The following is a 26,457-nucleotide window of genomic DNA, read 5'->3' on the forward strand; positions in this document are numbered from 1 at the left end:
GACTTTAACAATCCTCAGAGGAAGTCCCTGGGGAGGGGGGTATGGAGATAGTAGGGAGTCAGGTATAGACCGGAAGGGGTGGGTACAGGTGACTAGAGGAGGGGAAATACAGACCTCGACAGTAAGGGATAAGCTAGTATACGTAAAGTATAGTATAGTAGTATATAGGATATTATAGTACAGTAGAGTAGGAAATTAGTGAGAGAAGGGGGATAATAGGAAGAATATAGTATAGTATATAGGATATTATAGTATAGTAGAGAAAGGAATTAGTGAGAGAAGGGGGATAAGAGGAAGAATAAGGTAGAGTAGGGGGACAGAGAGGAATAACATAGATCAACAGAACATAAAAGTAGTAGGACCAGGTAACATCAAAAGGTAATGAGAAGGGTTAGAATATGTAGATACCCCTGGACACAAGTGAGACTGGGGAAGAAGCTAGGAAGACCCCGAACAGTTGGGCATGGGAGGGCACAGAGTAGGCCAAGGAGGAAGGAGAGAGTATCAGAGCGAGCAAGGTGAGTCAAGGTAAGAGAGGATAACCTAGGAGGAGAGGATAAGCGAGAATGTCAAAAAGAGGAAAGGGATGGGGTAGGAAAGGTGGGAATAGCTACTAGTATAAGGAGTATAGAAGGGATAGGAGACATCTAGTGGTCAATAGCAGAGATGCAGTAAGCATACAAAGGAGCTACCAAATGTGGAACCAGAGTAATGGGAGAGGGAGGCTAAGCCAAATATCAGTGCAAGGAGAGTGTGAAGAGGTAATACAGGTGTATGGAGGGGGGGGGTAGCTGCTGGCTGCTTAGCTAGTGGCAAACAGAGAGCGTAGCAGGAATAATGAGTTACAACAATTAGAAGAGTGTGATTTGGGTAGACATACTTTCTTGTTTTCTTGAGGTGGTGAGTAGAAGGGAAAAAAAAGCATTGTCCTGAGCGTCTTCAAGGGTAATAGGCAGAGAGCACCCTAGTAGAAGAAGTAGAGAGGTTCAACCCAGGCAATAAACACCGGGTAATTCAGGGATAGCTGGTACGAGAGAGAGAAAAAAATGTTAGAGAGAATATTAACATACAGAGGTACTAATACAGTGTCAAATGCAGAAAAAGCAGGTTATTCAAATAGTAAGCAGAATAATATCACATATAAGGATATACATACATTCAGACTAGGGCAAGTAGTATAAGTAGGGACAATTGAACAATTAGGCAAACTGGATACTATCGGTATATCTAATAGCAGGCTATTGCAAACTATATCATCTTACACAGTCATAGTGGAAGCTATAGAAATGCACACAAATCTGTACCAGAAAGTAGGTTGGGTGATGGGAAGGCCTTAGGAGAAAGGGATCCCAGCCCAGTCCGCAGGTGAAAGGCCACTACAGAGTAAACTAAGAGCAGTAAAGTGGCTAGTAAAATACAATACAGCAGTGGAATATAAGGTCAGAGTATAAAGGAGGATTATCCCCTAGCAGAATAAACCCTTAGAGCAACAGTAATTCAATCAAATAGCAAGAGATATCAGAAGTGGGGATTAGTATAGATAGTAGCCTTGTAGCAGTCGCTAAGTCGACAAACACAAGGTCAACAGACAATACTAGGTACCAAAAGACTAATCTCTAAATAGTACAGCAGATGTCCATGAGATAGTAAAGAGATCTAGACAATCCAGTCTAACACACAGTCGCTAAAACAATCCAAGTATATTCAGATAATGCAAAGATAAAGTAAAGCTTTACAAGCACCAGAAACTCTTAGTTAGAAATCTTAGTAGAAAACACACAAAATTAACACTAGCACGTTGTCGCTAAAGATGGTAGCCAAGGCACTAAAACAACTAATTCAACAAATAAACAGTCTAAAGCGGTGGTGTCTAGAAGAAAACACTAAAAACCAACACTATGCGTTGTCGCTACAGCTGGTAGCCAGTAAGTGTGAATTAAAGATGTTACGCAGCCTTGCCGGTGGCGATAATTATACATATAGAAAGTACAACACAAACAAATGCAGATGTAACAGCTATATCAACACAGTAGGGCAGAATAATATGCACTTGCAGAAAAAGCAATATAAAAGCAGTCGTTAATGGTAGGATATATAATATGACTCAATTGACACAGTTAATGGTACTGAGACTAGCATTTGAGAAAACTCAATTCTTAAAGTAGCAGATGTAGCAAACGCATTCGCGTTTACAGGAATAACAAGTAGACACGAGCTAAATCCTCAAAGTTAAAAACAAATACACATGGCAAAACTGCTTCGTTTACAGGAATATCAAAAAGCAATATAAACGCTGTTGCTAAGGGCAGGATATTTCCTATGACTCAATTAACACATCTACTGTAACTGAAACTAGCATTTGAGAAATTCAATTCTGAAGCAGTACATGAAGCAAAACACATTCGCGTTTACAGGAACAGCAGTAGAGACGAGCTAAGATACCAATGCAATAAAGAAAAAAAAAGCAATACATCTAGCAAAAATGCTTTCGCTTATACAGGAATATCATAAGGACAGAGCCAAAACATAGTAATCATACATTTCCACTAATACTGCATTAGATAAGCCAAGTATAAACTTACTGCAGAGTTTTAGCGCACAGCCAAGCACGCACAGCAGCAGCGAGGTGGCCAGAAATTAAAATGGCCCTAGGAAAAGGGACGGACTTTAACAATCCTCAGAGGAAGTCCCTGGGAGGGGTATGGAGATAGTAGGGAGTCAGGTATAGACCGGAAGGGTGGGTACAGGTGACTAGAGGAGGGGAAATACAGACCTCGACAGTAAGGGATAAGCTAGTATACGTAAAGTATAGTATAGTAGTATATAGGATATTATAGTACAGTAGAGTAGGAAATTAGTGAGAGAAGGGGGATAATAGGAAGAATATAGTATAGTATATAGGATATTATAGTATAGTAGAGAAAGGAATTAGTGAGAGAAGGGGGATAAGAGGAAGAATAAGGTAGAGTAGGGGGACAGAGAGGAATAACATAGATCAACAGAACATAAAAGTAGTAGGACCAGGTAACATCAAAAGGTAATGAGAAGGGTTAGAATATGTAGATACCCCTGGACACAAGTGAGACTGGGGAAGAAGCTAGGAAGACCCGAACAGTTGGGCATGGGAGGGCACAGAGTAGGCCAAGGAGGAAGGAGAGAGTATCAGAGCGAGCAAGGTGAGTCAAGGTAAGAGAGGATAACCTAGGAGGAGAGGATAAGCGAGAATGTCAAAAAGAGGAAAGGGATGGGGTAGGAAAGGTGGGAATAGCTACTAGTATAAGGAGTATAGAAGGGGATAGGGAGACATCTAGTGGTCAATAGCAGAGATGCAGTAAGCATACAAAGGAGCTACCAAATGTGGAACCAGAGTAATGGGAGAGGGAGGCTAAGCCAAATATCAGTCCAAGGAGAGTGTGAAGAGGTAATACAGGTGTATGGAGGGTAGCTGCTGGCTGCTTAGCTAGTGGCAAACAGAGAGCGTAGCAGGGAATAATGAGTTACAACAATTAGAACAGTGTGATGTGGGTAGACATACTTTCTTGTTTTCTTGAGGTGGTGAGTAGAAGAAAAAAAAGCAATGTCCTGAGCGTCTTCAGGGGTAATAGGCAGTGAGCACCCTAGTAGAAGAAGTAGAGAGGTTCAACCCAGGCAATAAACACTGGGTAATTCAGGGATAGCTGGTGCAGGAGAGAGAGAAAAAATGTTAGAGAGAATATTAACATACAGAGGTACTAATACAGTGTCAAATGCAGAAAAAGCAGGTTATTCAAATAGTAAGCAGAATAATATCACATATAAGGATATACATACATTCAGACTAGGGCAAGTAGTATAAGTAGGGACAATTGAACAATTAGGCAAACTGGATACTATCGGTATATCTAATAGCAGGCTATTGCAAACTATATCATCTTACACAGTCATAGTGGAAGCTATAGAAATGCACACAAATCTGTACCAGAAAGTAGGTTGGGTGATGGGAAGGCCTTAGGAGAAAGGGATCCCAGCCCAGTCCGCAGGTGAAAGGCCACTACAGAGTAAACTAAGAGCAGTAAAGTGGCTAGTAAAATACAATACAGCAGTGGAATATAAGGTCAGAGTATAAAAGAGGATTATCCCCTAGCAGAATAAACCCTTAGAGCAACAGTAATTCAATCAAATAGCAAGAGATATCAGAAGTGGGGATTAGTATAGATAGTAGCCTTGTAGCAGTCGCTAAGTCGACAAACACAAGGTCAACAGACAATACTAGGTACCAAAAGACTAATCTCTAAATAGTACAGCAGATGTCCATGAGATAGTAAAGAGATCTAGACAATCCAGTCTAACACACAGTCGCTAAAACAATCCAAGTATATTCAGATAATGCAAAAGATAAAGTAAAGCTTTACAAGCACCAGAAACTCTTAGTTAGAAATCTTAGTAGAAAACACACAAAAATTAACACTAGCACGTTGTCGCTAAAGATGGTAGCCAAGGCACTAAAACAACTAATTCAACAAATAAACAGTCTAAAGCGGTGGTGTCTAGAAGAAAACACTAAAAACCAACACTAGCACGTTGTCGCTACAGCTGGTAGCCAGTAAGTGTGAATTAAAGATGTTACGCAGCCTTGCCGGTGGCGATAATTATACATATAGAAAGTACAACACAAACAAATGCAGATGTAACAGCTATATCAACACAGTAGGGCAGAATAATATGCACTTGCAGAAAAAGCAATATAAAAGCAGTCGTTAATGGTAGGATATATAATATGACTCAATTGACACAGTTAATGGTACTGAGACTAGCATTTGAGAAAACTCAATTCTTAAAGTAGCAGATGTAGCAAAACGCATTCGCGTTTACAGGAATAGCAAGTAGACACGAGCTAAATCCTCAAAGTTAAAAAAAACAAATACACATGGCAAAACTGCTTTCGCGTTTACAGGAATATCAAAAAGCAATATAAACGCTGTTGCTAAGGGCAGGATATTTCCTATGACTCAATTAACACATCTACTGTAACTGAAACTAGCATTTGAGAAATTCAATTCTGAAGCAGTACATGAAGCAAAACACATTCGCGTTTACAGGAACAGCAGTAGAGACGAGCTAAGATACCAATGCAATAAAGAAAAAAAAAGCAATACATCTAGCAAAATGCTTTTTATACAGGAATATCATAAGGACAGAGCCAAAACATAGTAATCATACATTTCCACTAATACTGCATTAGATAAGCCAAGTATAAACTTACTGCAGAGTTTTAGCGCACAGCCAAGCACGCACAGCAGCAGCGAGGTGGCCAGAAATTAAAATGGCGCCCTAGGAAAAGGGACGGACTTTAACAATCCTCAGAGGAAGTCCCTGGGGAGGGGGGTATGGAGATAGTAGGGAGTCAGGTATAGACCGGAAGGGGTGGGTACAGGTGACTAGAGGAGGGGAAATACAGACCTCGACAGTAAGGGATAAGCTAGTATAATGAAAGCATAGTATAGTAGTATATAGGATATTATAGTACAGTAGAGTAGGAAATTAGTGAGAGAAGGGGGATAATAGGAAGAATATAGTATAGTATATAGGATATTATAGTATAGTAGAGAAAGGAATTAGTGAGAGAAGGGGGATAAGAGGAAGAATAAGGTAGAGTAGGGGGACAGAGAGGAATAACATAGATCAACAGAACATAAAAGTAGTAGGACCAGGTAACATCAAAAGGTAATGAGAAGGGTTAGAATATGTAGATACCCCTGGACACAAGTGAGACTGGGGAAGAAGCTAGGAAGACCCCGAACAGTTGGGCATGGGAGGGCACAGAGTAGGCCAAGGAGGAAGGAGAGAGTATCAGAGCGAGCAAGGTGAGTCAAGGTAAGAGAGGATAACCTAGGAGGAGAGGATAAGCGAGAATGTCAAAAAGAGGAAAGGGATGGGGTAGGAAAGGTGGGAATAGCTACTAGTATAAGGAGTATAGAAGGGGATAGGGAGACATCTAGTGGTCAATAGCAGAGATGCAGTAAGCATACAAAGGAGCTACCAAATGTGGAACCAGAGTAATGGGAGAGGGAGGCTAAGCCAAATATCAGTCCAAGGAGAGTGTGAAGAGGTAATACAGGTGTATGGAGGGGGGGGGGTAGCTGCTGGCTGCTTAGCTAGTGGCAAACAGAGAGCGTAGCAGGGAATAATGAGTTACAACAATTAGAACAGTGTGATGTGGGTAGACATACTTTCTTGTTTTCTTGAGGTGGTGAGTAGAAGAAAAAAAAAAGCAATGTCCTGAGCGTCTTCAGGGGTAATAGGCAGTGAGCACCCTAGTAGAAGAAGTAGAGAGGTTCAACCCAGGCAATAAACACTGGGTAATTCAGGGGATAGTTTCTTGTTTTCTTGAGGTGGTGAGTAGAAGAAAAAAAAAAAGCAATGTCCTGAGCGTCTTCAGGGGTAATAGGCAGTGAGCACCCTAGTAGAAGAAGTAGAGAGGTTCAACCCAGGCAATAAACACTGGGTAATTCAGGGGATAGTGCAGAGTTTTAGCGCACAGCCAAGCACGCACAGCAGCAGCGAGGTGGCCAGAAATTAAAAAGATACATAACGTGAAGAAAGCAGTTAACGTTGTCGCCGATGGATTCGGGGCTATTTGTTGCACATTTGCAGCTGTGAAATAAACGCATTGTCCATTTTCTAGATGTACTGCTAAGTGAACAACAGCTGGACTTCGTTCATGTATGGGAAATGAAAGAATTCGCCATACAGCTTCATTGCTGCTTATGTATCTTCGAGCTTGATACTGTGCAATTTCATCGATATGTATGACTGCATTCCTATCACTTCTTTCTGGTTTAACGCCAAAAACTGCCATGTCGTTGCCTTTATTCATGTACTTACAAATGTATTTGGTCGATTTAACGGAGTTACAGTATTCCACGTTTATGTGCACTTTGTATGTTTTTGATAGCAAAGGCGAATATGGAACAATCCACCGGTTATCTACTTCGATGTCACGGTTTCGCATTTGTGTGGTTGCTAATTTACCGCCATCTTCTGCTGATCTTCTTCTGTATAAAGGATATCCATCGTTTCCTGTAACTGTGTTGGATATTAATGCTCAAGGATATCACTTAGAGCATTTTCCGTCTATCATGCATGGTGAATTTGGATTCAGTGTACCGCAAGGTCCATGTATCATATTTTTCGTCACAACTTCATGCAAATCCTTACTCGACATTGGCATCGGGTATTTCAGTGCATATTACATCGCCTGTATATTGCGGCTTTGAAAAGTATCAGGGCATTGTACAGACATCATAGATAAGCTATAGCAATGACCAGATGCATAGAAAGAAAGCTACTAGCAAATGTAACAGGAATATAAAGGACAGAGCAAAAAAAATCATATCAATTAATTGCAAGTATAAATACAGGTTTAGAGAAACGACAGGCAGCATGGAGAAATAAATGGAGGAATAAGGAGTTTAACAATTAGAGAAGGGGGGTAGGGGAATATAGGTCAAATATAACCGAAGTGGGTAAGTAGAAGAATAGCAATAGTTAAAAACCCAAATAGATATGTATAAGGAATAAACTAAGTAGGAAATTAGTGAGAGAAGGGGGATAATAGGAAGAATATAGTATAGTATATAGGATATTATAGTATAGTAGAGAAAGGAATTAGTGAGAGAAGGGGATAAGAGGAAGAATAAGGTAGAGTAGGGGACAGAGAGGAATAACATAGATCAACAGAACATAAAAGTAGTAGGACCAGGTAACATCAAAAGGTAATGAGAAGGGTTAGAATATGTAGATACCCCTGGACACAAGTGAGACTGGGAAGAAGCTAGGAAGACCCCGAACAGTTGGGCATGGAGGGCTGGCACAGAGTAGGCCAAGGAGGAAGGAGAGAGTATCAGAGCGAGCAAGGTGAGTCAAGGTAAGAGAGGATAACCTAGGAGGAGAGGATAAGCGAGAATGTCAAAAAGAGGAAAGGGATGGGGTAGGAAAGGTGGGAATAGCTACTAGTATAAGGAGTATAGAAGGATAGGGACATCTAGTGGTCAATAGCAGAGATGCAGTAAGCATACAAAGGAGCTACCAAATGTGGAACCAGAGTAATGGGAGAGGGAGGCTAAGCCAAATATCAGTCCAAGGAGAGTGTGAAGAGGTAATACAGGTGTATGGAGGGGGGCTGCTGGCTGCTTAGCTAGTGGCAAACAGAGAGCCGTGAGCAGGGAATAATGAGTTACAAACAATTAGAACAGTGTGATGTGGGTAGACATACTTTCTTGTTTTCTTGAGGTGGTGAGTAGAAGAAAAAGCAATGTCCTGAGCGCCTTCAGGGGTAATAGGCAGTGAGCACCCTAGTAGAAGAAGTAGAGAGGTTCAACCCAGGCAATAAACACTGGGTAATTCAGGGATAGCTGGTAATGAGAGAGAGAAAAAAATGTTAGAGAGAATATTAACATACAGAGGTACTAATACAGTGTCAAATGCAGAAAAAGCAGGTTATTCAAATAGTAAGCAGAATAATATCACATATAAGGATATACATACATTCAGACTAGGGCAAGTAGTATAAGTAGGGACAATTGAACAATTAGGCAAACTGGATACTATCGGTATATCTAATAGCAGGCTATTGCAAACTATATCATCTTACACAGTCATAGTGGAAGCTATAGAAATGCACACAAATCTGTACCAGAAAGTAGGTTGGGTGATGGGAAGGCCTTAGGAGAAAGGGATCCCAGCCCAGTCCGCAGGTGAAAGGCCACTACAGAGTAAAACTAAGAGCAGTAAAGTGGCTAGTAAAATACAATACAGCAGTGGAATATAAGGTCAGAGTATATAAGGAGGATTATCCCCTAGCAGAATAAACCCTTAGAGCAACAGTAATTCAATCAAATAGCAAGAGATATCAGAAGTGGGGATTAGTATAGATAGTAGCCTTGTAGCAGTCGCTAAGTCGACAAACACAAGGTCAACAGACAATACTAGGTACCAAAAGACTAATCTCTAAATAGTACAGCAGATGTCCATGAGATAGTAAAGAGATCTAGACAATCCAGTCTAACACACAGTCGCTAAAACAATCCAAGTATATTCAGATAATGCAAAAGATAAAGTAAAGCTTTACAAGCACCAGAAACTCTTAGTTAGAAATCTTAGTAGAAAACACACAAAATTAACACTAGCACGCTTGTCGCTAAAGATGGTAGCCAAGGCACTAAAACAACTAATTCAACAAATAAACAGTCTAAAGCGGTGGTGTCTAGAAGAAAACACTAAAACCAACACTAGCACATTGTCGCCACAGCTGGTAGCCAGTAAGTGTGAATTAAAGATGTTACGCGAGCCTTGCCGGTATGATAATTATACATATAGAAAGTACAACACAAACAAATGCAGATGTAACAGCTATATCAACACAGTAGGGCAGAATAATATGCACTTGCAGAAAAAGCAATATAAAAGCAGTCGTTAATGGTAGGATATATAATATGACTCAATTGACACAGTTAATGGTACTGAGACTAGCATTTGAGAAAACTCAATTCTTAAAGTAGCAGATGTAGCAAAACGATTCACTTACAGGAATAGCAAGTAGACACGAAGCTAAATCCTCAAAGTTAAAAAAACAAATACACATGGCAAAACTGCTTTCGCTATTACAGGAATATCAAAAGCAATATAAACGCTTGTTGCTAAGGGCAGGATATTTCCTATGACTCAATTAACACATCTACTGTAACTGAAACTAGCATTTGAGAAATTCAATTCTGAAGCAGTACATGAAGCAAAACACATTCGGCTTTACAGGAACAGCAGTAGAGACGAGAGCTAAGATACCAATGCAATAAAGAAAAAAAAAGCAATACATCTAGCAAAAATGCTTTCGCTTATACAGGAATATCATAAGGACAGAGCCAAAACATAGTAATCATACATTTCCACTAATACTGCATTAGATAAGCCAAGTATAAACTTACTGCAGAGTTTTAGAAGCACAGCCAAGCACGCACAGCAGCAGCGAGGTGGCCAGAAATTAAAAATGGCTCTAGGAAAAGGGACGGACTTTAACAATCCTCAGAGGAAGTCCCTGGGGAGGGGGTATGGAGATAGGAGTCAGGTATAGACCGGAAGGGGTGGGTACAGGTGACTAGAGAGGGGAAATACAGACCCCGACAGTAAGGGGATAAGCTAGTATACGAAGTATAGAATAGTAGTATATAGGATATTATAGTACAGTAGAGTAGGAAATTAGTGAGAGAAGGGGGATAATAGGAAGAATATAGTATAGTATATAGGATATTATAGTATAGTAGAGAAAGGAATTAGTGAGAGAAGGGGGATAAGAGGAAGAATAAGGTAGAGTAGGGGGACAGAGAGGAATAACATAGATCAACAGAACATAAAAGTAGTAGGACCAGGTAACATCAAAAGGTAATGAGAAGGGTTAGAATATGTAGATACCCCTGGACACAAGTGAGACTGGGGAAGAAGCTAGGAAGACCCCGAACAGTTGGGCATGGGAGGGCACAGAGTAGGCCAAGGAGGAAGGAGAGAGTATCAGAGCGAGCAAGGTGAGTCAAGGTAAGAGAGGATAACCTAGGAGGAGAGAGGAGCGAGAATGTCAAAAAGAGGAAAGGGATGGGGTAGGAAAGGTGGGAATAGCTACTAGTATAAGGAGTATAGAAGGGGATAGGGAGACATCTAGTGGTCAATAGCAGAGATGCAGTAAGCATACAAAGGAGCTACCAAATGTGGAACCAGAGTAATGGGAGAGGGAGGCTAAGCCAAATATCAGTGCAAGGAGAGTGTGAAGAGGTAATACAGGTGTATGGAGGGGGGGGGTAGCTGCTGGCTGCTTAGCTAGTGGCACAGAGAGCCGTAGCAGGGAATAATGAGTTACAACAATTAGAACAGTGTGATGTGGGTAGACATACTTTCTTGTTTTCTTGAGGTGGTGAGTAGAAGAAAAAAAAAAGCAATGTCCTGAGCGTCTTCAGGGGTAATAGGCAGTGAGCACCCTAGTAGAAGAAGTAGAGAGGTTCAACCCAGGCAATAAACACTGGGTAATTCAGGGGATAGTTTCTTGTTTTCTTGAGGTGGTGAGTAGAAGAAAAAAAGCAATGTCCTGAGCGCCTTCAGGGGTAATAGGCAGTGAGCACCCTAGTAGAAGAAGTAGAGAGGTTCAACCCAGGCAATAAACACTGGGTAATTCAGGGGATAGTGCAGAGTTTTAGCGCACAGCCAAGCACGCACAGCAGCAGCGAGGTGGCCAGAAATTAAAAAGATTCATAACGTGAAGAAAGCAGTTAACGTTGTCGCCGATGGATTCGGGGCTATTTGTTGCACATTTGCAGCTGTGAAATAAACGCATTGTCCATTTTCTAGATGTACTGCTAAGTGAACAACAGCTGGACTTCGTTCATGTATGGGAAATGAAAGAATTCGCCATACAGCTTCATTGCTGCTTATGTATCTTCCAGCTTGATACTGTGCAATTTCATCGATATGTATGACTGCATTCCTATCACTTCTTTCTGGTTTAACGCCAAAAACTGCCATGTCGTTGCCTTTATTCATGTACTTACAAATGTATTTGGTCGATTTAACGGAGTTACAGTATTCCACGTTTATGTGCACTTTGTATGTTTTTGATAGCAAAGGCGAATATGGAACAATCCACCGGTTATCTACTTCGATGTCACGGTTTCGCATTTGTGTGGTTGCTAATTTACCGCCATCTTCTGCTGATCTTCTTCTGTATAAAGGATATCCATCGTTTCCTGTAACTGTGTTGGATATTAATGCTCAAGGATATCACTTAGAGCATTTTCCGTCTATCATGCATGGTGAATTTGGATTCAGTGTACCGCAAGGTCCATGTATCATATTTTTCGTCACAACTTCATGCAAATCCTTATCGACATTGGCATCGGGTATTTCAGTGCATATTACATCGTCGATTTCGTTTGAAGTGATTTTGTTATAGAGCCAGATTAGTATATGTGCGTGTGGCAATCGCCAGATTAGTATATGTGCGTGTGGCAATCCTCTCTTTTGCCATTCCACTGAGTACATCCAGCAGCGCACAGAGCCAAACACTTTATGTTTTACCATGAAATCCATCAGCGATTTCAGCTTCTGTCTGAAAACACGTGCTGTGACATCATGCGTATCCACCAGCGATTGCCCAGGAAGTAAGAGCTGTTGTATATCATCCCAAGCTGGATTGCATGTGAATGTAATGAATAGTTCTGGATGCCCGTAGTGACGAACATACGCAATTGCATCTTGAGCGTACTCATGCATATGACATGGACTGCCTGTATATGAAGATGGCAAAATCGTTAGTCTTCCAACATTAGTTGTATTCCCATCATTTACAACTGCATCTCGCAAATGAACGTATTCTTCAGAGCGAAGCTTGGTCTGATTCAAACGGATGAATATCAAATGTTCTGTTTCGATTTTTGCATACATATCTACGATGTATTGGTGAAACAATTCACGGCATTTCAAAATGTGATTGTCTTCATTCTCTCAAATCATTAATCTGTATGAATAATAGTTCATTGCGCTGCAGTTCATATTTTTTTCTTCACCACTGACTGGATTTATCATCTTAACATTGAAGTGATATCCATCGGCACTATCCCAAAAATGAATGGATATTGCAAGGCATCGTAGCATCGATGAGTTTCTGCAAATGTTGTCAGTTGATCATTTCTTCGATGAAGAACAATATCTCTAGGTTGGAATTGATCTCTGACTAAAACAATTGCCACTTCGTCAATAGTTGGAGCATTGAATCTTTGCACATGTTCTCCAGCAGGCGTTTTGTCAGCATGAATAATAATCTTGTGTGTATCAGATGGCATCATGTCAATTGCTGTTTTGAACAAATGCACTAAATTGTTTTTTTCGTGAAGAAGCTCTTGCAGTTGGGAAACCATGGACCTTTGTATGCCGGTAGAAATTCCGCAGCATGCATTCAATTCATCATTGCCATCAAAGATGAAATACATTTGTAGGAATTTATGTTGACCATCTGGGAATGGAAGCAGGGAGCTGGCTTTATGATAAATTTGTCCTTTCACTTTGAAAGTTGGCATGAATGGAGCTGTTACGATTTCTGCGCTGAACAACGTCATTTGGAAGCACGAGTTATATTTCCTGATATTAGATAGGAAATGCTTTGATTCGGCGGTATATCCGGCAAGCAAAGTTTTTAATGGCTCTGGCGGTTCTCCAAGTTGAGGCAGTTTAATTTTTCCGGCGGCGCAACACATTCCTTTTGTTTCTCCATTAAATTTCAGAGCCTTGCAATAAGGACACACTTCAGTCATAGTGCCGATGAGAACATGCCAGCTCAAATTATAATAATCAGCTGGGTTGTACCAGAATGCAAGGTGATTGTAATCGCATGATTGCTGAGCTCAGAGTCATGTTTGACGCTGATTTGCTGTTTCTCATTGATGTCTTTCAGCCACTCTCAGCCTGTCAAGTTCATTGTGTTGAGAACAAAGCAGATTTGAAGCTGCAGAACGTGATCGCCGTGCTCGCAACTGTGCATCCTCAAGTCTTGCTGCTCGTCGCTCTGCTGCTTCCTCGGCACATATTTGAGCCATTCTTTGTCTGTTTCGCTCATTCGCTGATGCCTGTTCTTCCTCAGTTTGATTTGCAATTACTCATCGCACTGCTTCCACTCCGCGAGTACTATGACCTAAGTTTGATCTTCTGTGAGACATTATTTGGATGAACTAAAGCAGATCGATTGCACTGAAAAAGAAGAAAGAAAGTTCTAACAAAAACATATAAAACTGCATATTTGTATACAAATATATAGAATCCATATTAGGTATATAAAAACATGCACGTTTTCGAATGCAACGTGTGACATCTATATAATAGTAGGTATATAAAATCATGCGTGTATTCGAATGCAACATTGTGTGAAAATTTCAAAGCAATCGGTGAAGAACTTTCAGAGATTTAAGATTTTGAACAAACGAACATTTACATTATATATATATATATTTCCAAAGACATGCATCTGGAGCATTTCTCCCCAGGCCTCCGCTGAAAACAGGCTCTGTGGAACCTAGTCGGACATTCCTGGTCAACAAATGTTAAATAAAATGTTAAATAAATATATATATATTTATATATATATATATATATATATATATATATATATATGGGTCTACCTGACAACACCGACGCACTACAACACCAACAACGAAATCACCGACACCATATAACCGAAAGTTCACAAACACGAAACCTCACATGCCTGACACACCACAATCCCGACAATCAACAAACAAAACAAATCCCCTGTCCAAAAAGCACACACACAACACAAGCACAACAAAATCCTTACAAACCCACATGAAACCTTACATACACAACTATCTATTACCTTAACCCAAACCCTAATCCTAAGGTCCGTCACTATCACACACTCACCTAACGCGCGCCTTAACCCTAACTCACTTATCCCGCCCCTAACCCTAAAGACTGTCACTATCGCACACTCACCTAACCCACGCCCTAACCCTAACTCACTTAACCCGCCCCTAACCCTAAAGACTGTCACTATCGCACACTCACCTAACCCGCACCCTAACCCTAACTCACTTAACTTGCACCTAACCCTAAAGACTGTCACTATCACACACTCACCTAACCCGCGCCCTAACCCTAACTCACTTAACCCACCCCTATCCCTAGAGTCCATCAATATCGCACACTTACCTTACTCGCACCCTAATCCTAACGTCCATCACTACCGCATACTTACACAGCCTTTTCACATGTCGGTGTTCTCAGCATTGGGGTTTTCATCCATCGGTCATCTCAGTTTTCGATCTTCTGGTGTCGGTGTTCTCATCGTCGGCGTTGTCAGCTTTCGGCGTTGTCAGGTAGACCCATATATATATGTGTGTGTGTGTGTGTGTGTGTGTGTGTGTGTAGATATATATGTATATAAATACAGATATACAAATATGTATATGTGTATTTATATACATATATAGTGCAGCGGTTAGCATTGCCACCTCACAGCAAGAGGTTCTGTGGTTCGATTCTCGGCTGGGGTGCCTTCTGTGCGGAGTCTGCATGTCCTCCCTGTGGTCGCGTGGGTTTCCTCTGGGTACTCCGGTTTCCTCCCACATCCCAAAGACATGCTGTAGGTGGATTGGACACTCTAAATTGGCCCTAGGTGTGAGTGTGTGCATGTGTGTGCCTTCTGTGGAAGGTTGGGTGCCAGGCTGGCAACTCGGCACCGTAAAACTCCACTGCCAATCATGAGCGGACAGGTTATCCGCTGTGGTGACCCCTAACTGGGAAAAAGCCGAAAGAAGAAGAAAGAAGATATATCTACACACATATATATATGTATACAAATACTTGGTTTCTGCATCTCGGAGTATTCATAGGGTAAATAAAGGACTTGATTGTAATAAACAGGAGCTTCATCCTATGACCCTTATTCTTAAGGTATGCACCTTAGTTTCCTTTTTTGATGACTGTTGCTGGTGTGTTTATTTTTTGGCTGTGAATAAATAGGACTGGATGAGTTTAATTTCAATATTTTAACTTGAATACATTTTAATTTAGCTTGTTTTTTGCAGGCATGTGTTGTGAAATTCATTTTGTTGGAATACAGCAATTTGTACTTAGATGAGTAAGGCTGTGAGCTGTTAATGAGCTTCTTCCTATAGTGCAGGGTTTGATTCCCTCAGCCTTCATTTGTCTGTTGTGTGACTTTGACCAAGCCAATTCACCAGTGTTCCTGGGTTGTCCCTGAAAGGGGACACATGGGTTTACCAGACTGTCCCAAACAGTTAGCAGATGCATTACTCATTTGTCAGTTCCTGCATCCTTCACATAGCTGCTAATTATTTCTTCACTGTAAGCTATTTGACTGTGAATCTCAGTATGTCTCTTGTAGTTTAATGGGTTACCAGATGCATTTTCAGTCATCACTGGTTTCAAGATAAGAGATGTTTATTGTTTTTCATGCTAAGTCTGTTTTCAATGTGAGAGTGTTTTGTTTCATTTAAAAAATGGCTCTTAGTGTTTTTGCTGTAATATTTGAAACAAAAGATTTAAATGAAATCCAAATCTCTGTGATAATGGTAAAAATAAAGAATAAAACAGTATGTAAACTCACATGTTTGAAAAGTGTTATTTGGTAACTGGGGAGAGACACACACGTAATGTGATATTGGTATGAATGGTGGGGACCTGGTTTATTACCCTGCATGGGGCCACTTTCGACCACAATCCAGTTCTTTTGACCCTGGCAGCAGCCAGTCACTTAGGTCATACTTGTACTTCATTATGTCAGAGGAGATAACTATTCTTGTTGACATGGAAGACGTAGGGAGGTCAAAAATGAGATATTGATGTCCTGCAAACATGCAATCTCCCACCCCTCACTTCTTCAAAACAGTATGTTGTATGCAGTAATATTTCTGATTGTTTTGTATGACTTATGGGATATTGAACAAAAGCTTCTGCAACTTCTATGTTGTTTTTAATTGTTTTGCTTTATTCATTGCAATAAAGAATGAATTACTCCATTAATAGACCTTTGTTACATATTACAGTCTAAATATATTGCATGTTAGTAATATATTTTTTCAGTACCTTCTTTATAACCGCCAGCAACCATGAGGGGGTTGATATTTGTCTGATAAGATTAGTCTGCATTATTTGGAGTGATTATCAGAACCATTTGTTCTTTACTATCCATTATGCAGTCATTGTTGCATATTACTGTGATACAGTCTTCTCTACAAAATTGGATTGTATCAAGTGTATATAAAAATTTTTATGCTGGCAGCATGAATACTGTTCTGTTTATGCTGAGCTGCACATGTATGGGTTTCTTGGTGTGATTTTTTTTGTGCCCGTAAGGATTTTCATGATTTTGGGGGTAGAGGTGCAGTAATAAAATTGGTGGAACTGCTGCCATATTTTAGGTGTGGTTTCCACATAGCATATCTTTTGCATAGAATCTGCATCTCCTTCTGAATTCATTTTTTCAAGCTATTATGTGACCTAGTGATTGCCATTAGGTAGGGATGCGTGAGTGTGTGTGTGTGTGTGTGTGTGTGTGTGTGTGTGTGTGTGTGTGTGTGTGTGTGTGTGTGTATGTATATACACTGTTCTGTGTAGTATGCTTCCGAGTGTATATGCTTCCAGTACAGTGGAAGTATACGCCTCATACAGCCTTTAAATTGGGCTAAAGGAATGGATAGCCCAGAGTGGTATGCTAGATAAGCAGTACTGCTATTAAGTACATGATCACACACCAAAGAGGATCAACATTCATTTGTAATTTTGCTTAAAGTATTTGTGCAGTTATTCTTTATGCAATTAATATTGGTGTTATATACATAGCTCATTCATGTCACATATATGCTTTGGTTTTATAGCCTTCAGTAGCTTCTGACAACCCTGCCAAAGAGAAAGACAGCACAGTTAAAAAAAGAAATGCTGAAAAAATGTTGTGCACTGCAAATAAATCCCTTGATTGAGACTGCAAAGGAATTTGTAGCTCATCAGGCAGTTTCATGCTTTCTTTTGTTTCACCCCTGTCAATTGCAGGTTAAGTAGTCAATTATCACTATTCGGAAGGCAGGAAAAAGTCACAAGAAGTCAAATTGACTTCCTGGTTCTTTGATGTGGCTTTCCCTTATCTTATGGTACAGCTCATGCAATTGGTAGGTTGCCATTGCTGACTCTCTGAGACAGATGCCTGGTGTCAGAGCCATGGCCTCAAGCTCAATGCCAAAAAGTGCAGTGTCATCCCCTTTGGTAAAAACTCTGTACCCATGAACTACCACATAGGCAGCAATCTACTTAACACCGAATGTGTGATAAGAGACCTTGGGACCCAGGTGGACAGTAGTCTCTCCTTTGATAGTCACATTGCCACAGTAGTCAGGAAGTCCTTCAGCGTGGCACACCTCATTATAAAAGGGTTCTCATCCAGGAAAAAAGAGGTCATTGTTACCCTCTACTCATCACTCATTAGACCCATTATAGAGTACAATGCCCCTTTTGGAATGTACCTCACAAGACATCTGCAGCAGCTGGAAAGGCCACAGAAGTACCTCACAAAGAGGATTACTGGACTCAAACAAATGCCCTACACTGACCACCTCAAAAAGCTCCAACTTTACTCCGTAGCATATCGCCTACTCAGAGGTGATCTCTGCCTAACATATAAAGCTATGTCAAACCCAGAGCTGTTGGACATGCTACACCTAAAGAAATCCCAATCCCTCCGAGCTACACGCTCTAGGGACCTAAACCTTGTCACCACAATAAACAGGACATGCTGGAGGGATAGATTCCTATCCCAGAGACTTCCCATACTCTGGAACAGGCTACCCATCTATGTCAAGCAAAGTTCTTCATTAGCACTCTTCAAGAAAAATCTTGATGAGTGGATGGGAAATAGGAAATACGCCCCAGGGATCACTTCTGTGTCTTTGCTCATCAGTGGCACAGGAAAATAACTTTCTTGGGTGGCGTAAGCCAGGGAACCTTGTTGGCTTGGCTTGCGTAGGCCCTTGGGCCGATAGCCTAGTACCTACCTATGAACCTATGACACCGGGAGATGGGCTTGTAAGGTGGTGAGTTTTTTTTTTTGTAGACTTTAGATTTTCTTGCCCTTTTTAATAATGTTGCAGCTGTCTTCATTTTGTGAGGGATTTTTTCTGCTTGTGCCTAGTTCTGCAGCAGACTGACAATGTGTAGCTGATGGGCAGGATTCACTTTCAGTCCTTTACTTCCTTGTACTAGCAAGTTGTGACTCTTTTGGAAATCTAGCTAACAAACGAGCTTTTTCTTCCCAAATGTACTGTTGCAGATCAGAGCTATATTACACTTCTGAACTAAAGTGAGCATTTTCCTGCATTAAATATTATGAGATGGATGTTAATTTACTTCTGCTTAATTCTACCTGGATGTTGTTTCTGTCATCAAGTGTCTGGATTTTCAGAATGTTAAGATTTTTACATCATATTTTGCTCTGTTTCTCATAAAATGTGTGTGTTTTCTGACAAATCACTGAGAATTGCCATTAGTTATGGCAGATATTTCAGTTTCAGACTTTATATACATCAGAAAAATGCATGCTAATGCAGGACCTGTTATTCTAACAACTTTTCAAGTTTACAAGAGCAACATTTAAAATCTGTTCCTGCTTAGCTCATTGTTTCCTCATTATTTTTGGCTTTGTCTAGAATTCTTGAGGTAAGAAGTTGAAAGGCATTTTTATCAGAACTAAATTGTAGCTCATTTTGACCAACATGATTAGCTGAACAAAACTGATCTGGCTAGTGTGGTATTTTTTCTAGTAGATCTTTTTATGAGAGTGGTGATTTGTAGGGTACATGTGCGTGGTGAAAAAGTAAATTTCCCAAGGTACTTTACATCAAAGTACAGGAATTAGATATGAGTGTAACAGGTAAGAGATGAGCAAGGCATTATTTAATAAGTTTAGCTGAAGGACAGTGAATATACCTGCTGAAAATTGTCATGCATGCTATTCATGACTGTGTGTACTGTAGATATTATACTCAGATTATTATAGGAGACGGAATCAACTTTTTTTCCAATATATTTGATTTATGATAGACTGCCGAGAAGGCAGGATGAAGCAAATTGTTTATTTGTTTGTTTGTGTCTTTCTGCTTTTCCCGGTTAGGGGTCGCCACAGTGGAACTCCGGTCCGCTAATGATTGGCAGTTGATTTTTACGTACCGGCTTGCCAGGCCTGACGCACAACCTTCAACGAAGGTATGCCCATTCACGCATGTCTCCACGCAGAAGACGCTCTAGCTGAGAATCGAACCGGACAGCATCTAGCAAATAAAAGGGCAAATTTACTTAAGGAGGAAATCAGGAGTGTAGAGCTGCCCAAATATTTCTACCTGGAAGTGGAGTCCTGAATGTACTGAAGAGAGCACCTTAATATACAGCTACAACCCAGTTTTTGTCTATAATTTTATGGTCTTTAGCCTGTGTTCATCAAAGTTATGTGCTTGTTCTGCCTGTAGTGCAGAGTAGGGGTGGAATTTAGTTGTCTTTCTTGGGATTTGAGGGAAATTTATTAAAGGAGTCTATTCTTCAGGGTGGCTTATTTTGGCTGACTTGCATATGTCATCGCTATAAATATAGTTGCTTGAAGAGCAGTTATTTAGTGCCCCCTCACACATCTATGCATATTAACATGTACAAAAGTACAACTTTTCTTTGAAGGTGTATACTGTGTGAGGGGAATGTATTTTATTTATTATTATTTATTTGTCTTTGTATACCAGGAAAGTCTGACTGGGTAATACCCATTTTCAGCAGAGGCCCGGGAAGAAGAGTCACACTGATGTTGACCAGTCTGGCTTTATGTGCACTTGCTAAGTTGAGATGTTCATAAGGTGAACTCTGCCTAAAAAAATCATGCAGCGGCAGTTTAGCCAATATGCAGAACCTGTTGAATGAGAGATGCAGAATGTTTGCAAAGCAAGTAAGACTATTGATCATCTTGTCTCAGGGTTATATAAATCAGATCTCCCTAGAATGACACCAGCTACATAGCAAATTGTTGAAGCCAGTTACTAGGACTCTGACAGCAGTTAGAATACGAGTGCTAGACATTTTAGTGTTAATACGCAGTATCAACTCATTCATTTGCAGACCACACCTTTTATATATGATGTGCCAGTTCTGCAACACTGGCCAGAGGCTTAGTCATTGCTAACAGCATACTTTTGGTTTGACTGCAGAGTTATTGGCTCTCAACTCCAAGGCAAGAGTGAACAGGAAAACTGGACAAAGGCAAGAGAACTATTAGGCAAAACATGGTAGCACTGCTACTAAAAATTAGTCATGTCAGCATTTGTTGGTTAGACATCTGGGGCTGTGTCACACTATTAAAATGCAGTCATAAATGGGCATCTGGGTAAAGCTCCATTGGAATGAAATCTGACTGAATCTAAATGGAAAGGCATTTTATATTTTTTCTATGTAAGGAAGATGCACCTTTGGACTGAAATGCCTATATTGTTTTGTCATGCAAGTTATTATCATCCTGGCATACAACTGCCAGTGATCAGTTCAGAGAGAATAATTCCAAAGACCACAACATGTGGCTTGATGGGCGGGGGGCAGCTGTCTGGGAGCTATGAGTACAAATTTGAAAATCCTGGCTGCACCTCTGATGTGTACACCTTAGTATAGGTGTTTTTGTATGTGAATGTTAATGGTCCCCTGTGAGACTTGCGTACCTTGATGTGGTACAAAAGCTTGTCATAATGTAATAATGTTACAAGTAAATGCCAATCATTTTATGTGTGTGTGTGTGTGTGTGTGTGTGTGTGTGTGTGTGTGTGTGTGTGTGTGTGTGTGTGTGTGTGTGTGTGTGTGTGTGTGTGTGTGTGTGTGTGTGTGTGTGTGTGTGTGTGTGTGTGTGTGTGTGTGTGTGTGTGTGTAAGCCAGACTGAGAGAATGGTGCTACATGGTTAAATTACTGTGGTACAAAGGCTTGTTGTAATGTAACACCATTACATAACTCCTAGAATGGTACAATTCAGTAGCCTAGAAAATAACTGCGTGAATTAGCATAACTGTTAAAAAATTTAGACTGCTTCTGTTATTGCATTGTGCTAATATGTTAAACTGTTAAAATTTTTGACTGTAAATATTACCCTTATTGCATTGTACTAATATATTGCACTCTACTAATATGTGTTTTTCTATTTGTTTAATTTTGCTTCATTTGTGCACATTACATTTCTTTAATGACTTACTCATGTTAAATCTGTAATTTGTCATTTTTTGGTGTTTTTCTCCCCAGGACTCCATTAAAAATGGGCTCCCCATGGCCCAGTGGACTATTCTGGCAAACAAACTATAAATAAATAAATAAATAAATAAATAAATTACATGTAAAAGCCAGTCACTAAATTATGTGAATAGCCCTCTGTGGGATTAATTGCTGTAATGTAGTGGAATTGCAACCAAAATTAATTATGTGTGTACTACCTCCAAAGCTTTGTAACATGTACTATACAGTGGTAACCACCGAATATGTGGTTTGGGGGAGGGGGGCTTGGCAGATACAGTGTGGGTCTTGAAATGGAAGAAAATCTCTAGGGCAGAGGCTCACAGTTGGAAACTGGAGGAGGCCCCAAAATGCTAACATCAGCCATGAGGTTGAATCATTATAAATGGTGCATGAATTCCACCGTACCTATTAAATTTGCATTTTGTAATTTTGCATGCCTTCATATGATAAAAAATATGCACATTTAGCTTTATTTTCCACCTTTGGCAGAAAGTAGCCTCCTAACATTGTGTCTTTGTTTGTGCATCTTGGTACACTTATTGGAAGAACATTACTGATCCTCTGTAGCTCGTGAAGCACTGCATCAGTGTAAGGCATATTTAGCTTGTCCTCCATCCTCGGCTCTCGACCATGGCCAACAACTTTGTCAATCTCTGCCTGCACTTTTTCTGTAAAAACAAAAAAGAATATCATCACCCATCACTAGAAATTGTAAAAGATATCCTTATATATAACTGAATATATTTTTGTTAATGCTTTGTGAAATATGGGCAATTAAACAGTATTTGATAAAAATTATTAAAGTATATGTACATCATTTATGGTACTAAACATTTTCCTATGTTACAAATAAAATCATGTTTCCTTATCCAATTACTGCTTTTGGACTATTCACATATAAACATTTTAGTTTGTTGCTCAAATTCTTAAAGATTTTTTGTACCCTTCCCTGACAGATACTTTCAACAATGAGATCCCTTTGATGCTTTGTAAGCTGTCTGCGAACCATGGCTTTTGCTGTAGCAAGCAACTGAGTAAATGTCAAGAAAATCCTACTAGGACAGCTGAACTTTATTTGGGGTTAATCAGACTCTCTTTAATTGATGGCAGGTGTGTACCCAAGAAGACTGAATGTTATAATTAAATCAAAAAGTTCTTCAACAAAGTATTAGTTTAAGGGTGTGCACACACAACAAAGTATTAGTTTAAGGATGTGCACACTTATGCAACCAGTGTATTGTATGTTTTTTATTTTTTATATTTTTCCCCCTAACAAATTAGTTTTTTTTTTCAATTGAATTGTACAGCTTATAGGTCACATTAAAGGTGGGAAACATTTTGAAATGATTTATTGCGGTCTCATTTTTTTATATCACAAAATCATGGCATTTTAACAGGGGTGTGTACATTTTTTATATCCACTGTATATATTTATAAACATACACACACACACACACACACACACACACACACACACACACATATATATATATATATATATATATATATATATATATATATATATACACATACACACACATTTTTAAGGAATTACATATGGTAGAGCATATGCAGAGACCCACATATTTAAAATCTTTATTTCCAGGTTAAATGAAAATCAATTACTGCTGCATTTTGAAGAGTATATATTTATAAACACACACACATACATATATATATATATATATATATATATATATATATATATATAGGTCTAGGATTGTTGAGAGAAATCCCGTTTCTCCGAAACCAAAACGGGTGAGCATACTTTCGTGAAAGTGAGCTCAAAAAAAAAAAAGCATGACAGAATGGCTGTTGCTGAGATTGCAGTACAGTGGGGATAAGGGAATATTCCCTTTTCCCCACTGTAGTGCGATATTGGAGTGAGAATATAAAAGTAGGGGGGTGCATAAATGTGTTTACTGTTATCTTTAGTTTTTTTTTTGTTTTTGTTTTTTTGCAGACTTTCGCGAAAGTGTGCTCAACCGTTTCAGGTTTGTTGAAATGTGTAATTGGTAATTAAATCAGTCCTAGATCCATATATATCTATATATATATATATATATATATATGGGTCCATGTCAGATGGACCAAAGTGCACTTCAACAAAGACCACATCGCCGAGACGACTCCGCCAACAAGATGAATCCCCAAAAGTGGTAAGTACTGCAGACTGGGAGTTAGTCCCATTCCCCACTGTAGTGCGATCTCAGAGTTGGTATATTTAAGTAGGGGGTGTGGGGGGCGCAGCCCCCCACATGGGGTGTGCAGGGGGGCTCGCCCCCCTGCTATACATGTTGTGATGTGGCTTTTGAGTGTATTACAGAAATGGGAATGTATTCCGTTCCATAATACAGTGACTTACTGTTGTCGGGGATTCATCCTTTCAGTGGAGTCATCTCGGTGATGTGATCTTCGTTGAAGTGCGCTTTCATCCATCTGACATGGACCCAGATATATATATATATATATATATATATATATATATATATATATATATATATATATATATATATATATATATATATATATATATACATGTATATACATATATACATACACACACATTTTTAAGGAATTACATATGGTAGAGCATATGCAGAGACCCACATATTTAAAATCTTTATTTCCAGGTTAAATGAAAATCAACTACTGCTGCATTTTGAAGAGTATTAGTTGTTGCTGATCTTAGGTATTGTGTTGAAATGTATTTATTTTCTATCTGGATAGGGTGCCAATAGCTATTGGAATATTTGTAATCTGTGGAAGGGATTTGTTTTAGTTAACTGTACTGTAAGTTAAAATGCAGATAGAGAAAAGTCTAAGTAAAGTGAATACTGGTGTGTTTCTTCCCACAAAGGTCTTCCCAATTATTTGTTCAAAGGTTTCTTTACAGAGAGCAACAACATGTGATACGAGATAGCCTTGTTTCATCCATTGTTTAGTAAAAAAAATAATGATTATCTACCTGTTGTGTTTACTCAAGCCCTAGTATTCAAACCAAAGAGGAAAAAGGTCACACAGACAACCCAATTAGTAAAGACTATGAGAAAAGTCTAGCCAAACAAGAGTTTTCACTGTGTGATAACTTAAACCTCCTGTAATAGAGGTCCATGGGGTATATACAAATGACCCCTTAAGGACATCAAATGTTTCAGCCATTCTGAATGTCCAGGACTTTTTACTTTTTTTCTTTTTAAGTCTTTGTGGATGCATTCAAGCCAATAAAGCCAAACCTCACTAGCTGTGGACATGCATTTCACAGCCTTCTTATGACTTAGTCAGCACAGCATAAGTGGGTTGTTTGTTTATACTTTAGAAATGCAAGAGTTTTTACACCCAGCTGATGTCCATAACCATTAAGGTGTCTGCAAAATATTCCCACTTTTCTTGTACTTTCTACTAATTGGTTTGCCTGTGTGACTTTTTTTACTCTTTGGTTTTGATGTTAGTTGGGATATTTTGCAGACACCTTAATGGTTAAGTACATCAGTTAGATGTAAACACACTGCTGATAAGAAGGCTGAAACATGCATGTCCACAGCTAGTGGTGTTTGACTTTATTGGCCTGAATGTATCCACAAAGACTTAAAAAGTATAACGTCATAGACAATCAGCAGCCATATTGCTAAAACACTTGATGTCCTTAAGGGGTCATTTGCATATATCCTATGGGCCTCTACTACAAGAGGTTTAAGCTATCACACAGTGAAAACTCTAGCTTGGCTAGGTTTTTCATGGTCTGATAGTTTCATAAATATTAAGGACTTGATTCATTACTGAGAATGACAAATTAAAGTAGAAGTCATTTTAAGAAAGTTTCATTTGACTCTCTAAAATAATTTTACTTACCATCTTGGTTGAAAAATAGAAAAGGTGTATGTTCCTTGTTGGCTCTGCCTAACAAAGTACTTTGTTTTTTAAATATTGCGTTGTGATTGTCTTCTTTTTATAAAACCAGCTAAACTATATACTTTTATTCATGTTAACCATTTAATTTGATTACACCTGAATACCATTTTACATAAGTGAGCCAAGAACACTGCATGGCTAATATGCAAAGAGAGACTGAGGGAATTAAACTCAGAATTTCAGATGTTAGCTCATTATTAGGTCACAGACTTACATGAATGAACAATATTGTCAGATTCCTGAAATTATGATAATAACCTGTAATTAATAGGCGCAAAACAAATGTAAAACCTACACAAATTGCTGTAATTGTAGCTAAAAATAAAAGTTACAGTCACCATGTTATCTATGTAGTGCATGGACCATGCTGATTATGCTCAGATATCTTGAAAAAGACAAACCAGTTAAGTGTCAGAGTGGCTCATGACCCAAACTTAAAAAATGTTAAGCACCCCCTGCTTATGTTGTTAAGATCGGCTATAGTGCCAGGCAGTAAAATCTGCCAGTACTGACTAGCAAATGACATTAGCAGAAATAAAAGATTTGTTTCTGCCTGCTCTCTGTACCATAACATGTCCCCAACTTCTCAAACAAACTCAGTTACTAGAATAATAGGATGTATTAGTATCCATGTTTTGAAGGATGCAAGTTCTGAAACTGAAATGGACGTCATTATTTAGTGACTTCAGTCCTCAGTG

The 26,457-nt window shown here is 39.4% G+C and overlaps 1 protein-coding gene across 1 annotated transcript in view; it reads right to left on the bottom strand.

Annotated features, from left to right (window-relative positions):
- The window catches only part of LOC122814195 (cytochrome P450 2J2), a 441,925-nt gene that overhangs the window by 86,482 nt on the left and 328,986 nt on the right, over positions 1-26,457 (bottom strand). The window contains exon 9 of the mRNA XM_044086801.1: positions 22,328-22,515. Within this exon, the coding sequence (XP_043942736.1) occupies positions 22,328-22,515 (188 nt within the window). The remainder of the gene's footprint in view (positions 1-22,327; positions 22,516-26,457) is intronic.

Source organism: Protopterus annectens, chromosome 10.part0, assembly GCF_019279795.1.
Source record: "Protopterus annectens isolate FY-2018-M chromosome 10.part0, PAN1.0, whole genome shotgun sequence".
NCBI classification, from domain to species: Eukaryota; Metazoa; Chordata; order Ceratodontiformes; family Protopteridae; genus Protopterus; species Protopterus annectens.